The sequence below is a fragment of the Benincasa hispida genome, chromosome 2 (genome assembly GCF_009727055.1).
Source record: "Benincasa hispida cultivar B227 chromosome 2, ASM972705v1, whole genome shotgun sequence".
NCBI classification, from domain to species: domain Eukaryota; kingdom Viridiplantae; phylum Streptophyta; class Magnoliopsida; order Cucurbitales; family Cucurbitaceae; genus Benincasa; species Benincasa hispida.
In genome coordinates this window covers 3,211,015-3,217,507 of record NC_052350.1, presented here as the reverse complement: position 1 = coordinate 3,217,507, position 6,493 = coordinate 3,211,015, and the positions used below count along the sequence as shown (strand labels likewise).

At 40.8% G+C, this 6,493-nt stretch overlaps 1 protein-coding gene across 1 annotated transcript; it reads right to left on the bottom strand.

Moving 5' to 3' along the window:
• Positions 1-1,870: 1,870 nt before the first annotated feature.
• On the bottom strand, positions 1,871-2,311 carry LOC120071177. Its single transcript, XM_039023287.1, has one exon. The coding sequence runs from the start codon at positions 2,309-2,311 to the stop codon at positions 1,871-1,873; it is 441 nt and encodes a 146-aa protein (XP_038879215.1).
• Between the last annotated feature and the right edge of the window lie 4,182 nt (positions 2,312-6,493).

The window sequence follows — 6,493 nt, the reverse complement described above, 5'->3', positions numbered from 1 at the left end:
TAACTGACGCAGTTCCCACTAACGCATGTCCGAACGTGATTTTAAGTTAATTATTATATAATTAACCAATTAAAATATTAATAAATATAGTCATATTATATTCTTACCCTATAGTTTGATATCACATATCTACTACAGTAATTTCTCCTCTACTTGATATAAATCATATTTATATCTAATTTTCTCCAAAACAATGTATCTCATACATTTAGCCAATTATATCATATATAATTAACTAGCCCAATTATATCATATATAATTGAACTTCCTCTTGTCAATTTGAACATTTCAAATTAACCCAAACATTGATTCTCGACTTTATCCAAGCTGTCCAAGGGACCTAATGGACCTATGGCTCGAAGCTCCAACGGTCTGTGAATAACTGACTGAACTCTTTATGCACGAGATCCACCATCTGTTAACTGTCAGACATTCCACTAAAGACCAATAGTTGAACTCTTCTTACCACAGATATATTTCTGTGTCCATCGAATATAACCAATCCTGAGTACGATGACCATTGCATAGCTTAAGGTGGGCCAAATTACCGTTTTTCCCCTATATTTACATCTCACTCCTTAAGTACTACTGATTCCTCTAATGAACAATAAAACATAGTCCAACTATATAGGAAACACCTCTCAGGCCAAGAGAAGGTGTGTGGCGCCACATCGTTCAAGCCCCGAAATTAGCCCTTAAGAGAGCTATCTATCTACTTACCCCTGCCTCGTGGAAGGAGTGAATTCCATCTTATGTAGCTGAGTTCCCAGCTCCCAAATCAGACGGATCCCTAAAATGGTAGGTTTGAATCGGCGACTTGGCATATGCACCCATACAGATCAAAGAACTGCCCTCAATGGCAAGAGTTACCAGCTCACTCAGGATTGAGGTCATGTTACCTATGGTCATCGTAGTGAAGTGAAATCTCTGTCATAAACGGTGTGATATAACGAGACGTTAACACTTCGTGGTCAGGTCTTATACAAATTCTTTGTATAGGACGACCCCGCTCGCATGTCCCCAACATGAATGATCAGGATCAGACCATCTGTGACAAGTCACAACACCTATAACCTGTCTCTTATACACATCTAGATGTGTATAAGAGACAGCGATTCCACAAAGTGGGCCGCATCCGTAGCGTTACCAGGATAAGGTTTCCCTCCTATATCCATATACTACAGACCATTTTGGTTATCACTCAAGATATGATTCACTTGTATGTCACCATATACATACTTGAGTCACATACAAATAACCAGGGATTTTAAGTTTATTGGTTTGTGGTAAAGTAAATAAAACATACAACTGAGCAAAATACAAGATGTGAAGTAAAATATCATATATTATACAACACAAGCATTCGTACAAACTATTTACAAACTATAGAACACGATACTTTAGGGCATCAACCCCAATACACTTCATCGAGCACGTTTCTTCTGATGAGAGGCACCTCGTGATTCTTAAAGACCAAAGTCTGCCCATAAAGGAAGGACTTAGTCTTCTTGTGGCAAAGTCATTAGCCAGTCCTATCGCTAATCGCTGGCTAAGTCTAGATGACAACATGATCCTTTCTAAATTATCAATGGAAGTGCCCTTGACCTGGGGGGAGCATGCATGGATCCTGCAATCTTCTATTCATGAGGAGACCCCTAATCCATATCGAGTGCTAACTCTCGGACATCGTATAATTGAGGGCGAGGTCCACTGGACCACAATGACAAAAGTCCCTGGAGAATATAGCTTCGTTGACTGTTATTCGAAGTGGCTCGAAGGTTTAGTAGGTTGAAACAAGAAAGTACGAGGTGACTCCTGTAGAGGTACGGTGAGTGGTGCGATAAGCCTACAACGCTTCACCGATCTTCTCCTACCAAACTCTCTTCGATTTGGAGACAATTTTCTTCAGCAGGTTGCACAAAGTCTTGTTAAATGCCTCTACCAACCCATTTGCGGCGATGTTATACATGGACAACTTGTACTGCTTGAATTTGAATTTTTCACACAACTTATCCATCATGATTCGATGGGGAATACCATACCGATAAATAACAAGAGTGCGGATAAAATCTGCCACATTTTCTTTCTTAGCTTCCTTTATAGCGACAACCTCAACCCATCTTGAAAAGTAATCAGTGGCTGCGAGGATGTAAGAGTGCCCTACTGATGACTTAGGTGTTATAGGGCCGACCAGATTAAGTCCCCATGCTTCAAAAGGCCACGAGGCTATAGTCGGATGCAGAGGCTCGGGCAGTTGATGAATGGAATTCGCGTGATATTGACAGGCTTTACACTTCTTTGCGTATGCCATCGAGTCCTGGATCATCGCTGGCGATTGGTAACCCATTCTTTTCAGCTGGTAGCTGTCTCTTATACACATCTAGATGTGTATAAGAGACAGCCCCGTACGCCTGAGTGTGCTTCCTTCAAAGCCTTTGCTAACTCGTCTTTACTGAGGCATCGAAGGAAAAGTCCTTGAAGGGATGGAAGGTATAAGACCCCTTTGTAGTAAATGAAATACGTGGCCCTCCTTCGAACCTCGATTTTATGGCGAGGGTCGCCTGGGAGCCTTCCATGCTCAAGGTAATCTATGATGGGCTGCCGTCTTCCTCATCGGTTAGGTAGACTAATATTGCATTCACTTCCTCACATGCACTCAAGACCAGGGGTATGACCCATCTCTGACAAAGCGATATATTAAAGGGCATATTATTCATGACCATTAAGGCAGTAGCTAGGTTTGCCAAGGCGTCCGCTTTTTTATTTTTCATCCTCGGAACGTGCTCCAACGTCACGCTTTTTAATCTTTCCTTCAACTGGCGAGTGTAAATGAAGTAAGGTTTCAAGTCTTCATGGTTTACATCAAACTGGCATAAGAGTTGATTGATTATCAAATTTGAGTCACCGAAATCCCTATGCAAGCCACCTAATCTCCAAGGCCACTTGGAGACCAATTATCAAGGCTTAGTATTCAGCGACATTGTTTGAGCATAACTCAACAAGTGCGAAGCTATAGGGCAGTATATGCTTTTTTGGCGAAATGAGGATGATGCCTGGCCCTGCACCACTTCTCCGTGCCGCACCATCAAAGAACATGACCAATAGCCTTGAGGTTTCTATAAAGAGAACTTCATCTTCTGGCAAATCTTCACACAACTTCCTAGTCTGATGAAACCGAGTGATTTTCCAAGAAGTCAGTTAATGCCTACCCTTTGACTTCCTTTTGCGGTACATAAACGATGTCGTACTGTTGAAGCATGATTGCCCACTTGGCTAAATGCCCCGAGATGATTGGCCTGGACAGAATATACTTGATGGGATCAGATTTTGCAATTAAGTGGACTGTGAAGGCTTGCATGTGAGCCTCAACTTATCTATGGCGAAGAAGAGCGCAAGGCACGTCTTCTCAATAGGAGATTAGTTGATCTTAGCTCCGTTTAGGGTCCTACTTAAGTAGTAGAGCGAACGTTCTATTCCCTTCTCTCCTTCTTATGCCAACAGTGCCCCCAGCGATCTCTCTTGCATTGTGATGTACAGTATTAATGGCTTGCCCGCCACTGAGGCTCCTAATGCAGGAGGACTGATCAGGTACCTCTTTATTCTATCGAATGCATTTTGGCAGGCCTCTAATAACTTGTACAAATACAAGTTATTTATACTGTTTTATTTAGATCTTACGGCTAAAAGAAAAAAAAAGTAGCGTGGATAGTATACAAATTGGCTAAGAAATGTGAAAATTATAAAATGTTGTAAATACACCCACTAACACCATTGCGATGGTACAATAGAATGTTTTAGTTTCTGTTTTGCAAGAAATTAGTCACCGCATGCGTTCATGGCTCGAAGACAAGATAAACAACGCATCTAGATCGCATTATGCCCATCAATCAAGAACAAAAAGATGATTAACGCAATGACGGCGCATGCGACAATTGATCAAGAGCTTTAGCAATCAAGCAATTTCAATTGCCTGCGGTAATCAAAACAACATCATATGCGGCGATAGATCGAAGATGTGAAGAGTAACGCATTTGCAGAAGATTCTGACAAGTGTACAGCTTTCAGTTGTGCATTTCTGACGGTTTGAATGCGTAGCAGAAGGAATTTTTCATTCCGCCATTTTTAGGATCTACCATAACTATACAGTGGGGACCAAAAATTCAAAGAACCAAGGCCTTGCCTATAAATAGCTTCTTCAAATTCGCTGAAAGATATACAGATACAGATACAGATACTGGTACATATATTTATACATAGAGACGTGCATATACTGATTTTGAGAGAGAGGCTAGTCTGAAGTGACTGTCCAGAGTAGATCCGGGAAAACCACGAGACAAGGCCGAGAGGTGAGTCTCCGAGCAGAGAATCCTTCCAATTCCCGTAGTTGAAGCTCTGTGTGAAGGTCAATTCTACCGGGAAAGCAAGCCAGGGAGGGAAGCTTTCCTCTCCACCACTTCCACATGCCGACAAGCACAATCTTCATTCGGGATCTGTGTCAAGACATTGAAACTCCTTCCGTATTTGTTTCTAATCTCTATTTCATCATCTGTATTCATCTTCTCTAATCTTTCATTCATAACATGTATCAAACGCTTAATTTTAGAATTAAATGTTATGATAGCCACCATTGTCATCTCTCTGTCTCTTTTCGTACATCCATAATCAATTTTCTCCATGGTGTGTTCTTAATCCCCTGAGTAATTAGCAAGAATTAAGCGAGTTAGTTAATTTGTGCTAAGAAAATAATTAAGTTTAGCTAAAGCATGCTCGATGGCATCTTCACCTGTGAGAGCAGAAGTGAAGATGTTATTCCGCCTATCGAGAGAAGGTTGGAAGAATACATTAACTAAAGCAAGAAGTATTTCCAGTGATGGAAACAATCTTGCGTTCATCACGTTCATCCCTGTTTCACCATAGAGATATGGGGACGCGGTCGATCGCCGAGAGGTGTACGCCAAGGGAAAGCGGAACCTTAGTTGCGTCTTTAACGCAATTGACAAACTTGCGATGTTTTTACTATTTACTCTTTCTCTTTCTGCTTCATTCATAAAGACTTGCCATCGCATACATCGATTTTTTGTACAACTTCACAGTCAGTTCTCGACCTCAGTATCATGTTTCATGTATCTTGTATCTTGTATCATATTAGTTTAGAATTTTACTTATCAATGCAAATTTTATTTTATCGCAATTTATATTCCTGTATAAACCACCATTCTTTATTCATTGTTAAAAACCGATCACATTTATCACATAAGTAACGCATTAACGAAAACAATCCCTGTGTTCGACCTCGGATCATTATGAGAAACTTGCATTGGAATTATACTTGGTTTCAGCGTAAGGAAACTTGTGACACGCACTACTTCACCGCATACTATGAGCATAGCATTATCAATGCATATACTTAGACGTAGTATCGCATAAAATTCTCTTTATCGCAAATCACTTAAGCGCATATACAGCACATAATTCATTTCATTCATAAACCATGCGTTAGAGTTAGATAAAGAAAAAGAGATTAAATTTATGTCATAAGGTTTATGGCAACATGTACTTGAATCATTTTCATCATCATTAGTGTGTATAAGTGATACATAACATACACATCACAACATAACATCCATTTTTATTGTTACAAGTTCATGGAGCCATTGTCGGGGATTGGTAACGGTTGGTGTTGAATACTTTTGTGGTATTTTGCAGCACAGATCTCTTTGTACTGCCTAGTTAATGCGAAGAGCAGGCTGACGATTTATGAGTACTGGAATTAATCCAAAAATTCTAAGCTGACCCAGAGATCAAGTGTATTTTTCGCGCAAGAGCACATCAGAACCAAATTAGGCGAAGAAGAAACATGGAAAATAATAATGAGAGGCTCGATGGGAATCAAGGGGTAAATTGGCCAGCGCAAGACCCTGTATTTCTTGCTGTCGACCGCAACATCACTATGAGAAACTATGCGACGCCGAATTTTTATAACTTCTCGCCTGAAATTTCAAGATCCACAGTTAAGAAGAATGCAAGGTTTGAGATAAGGCCGATCATGCTTCAAATGATCCAAAATGCAGGACAATTCGGAGGTCTACAAGGAGAAGACCCGCATGCTCATTTGACCAGCTTCGTAGAAATGTGCAACGCATTCTCTATACCTGGTGTGACTCCCGACGGGATACATTACGGGATGAGGCAAGGAGGTAGGCTCAGTCACTAGAGCCAAATGAAATCAACGCATGGGATCAGTTGGTCGAAAAGTTTATGAATAGATTCTTCCCTCCAGCTGTAAACGCAAGGAGATGGAGGGATGTGTTGAATTTCGAACAGAAGGGTTTGAAACTTTGAGCACCGCCTCGGTGCGATTCAGAAAATTAGTGAAGAACTGTCAGCACATTGGGATTCTTGTTGCATTATGATGGAGACTTTTTATAATGGCTTAGATCGATCAACGCAAGCAGTTATGGATGCCTCCGCGGTAGAAGGATTAATGGACAAG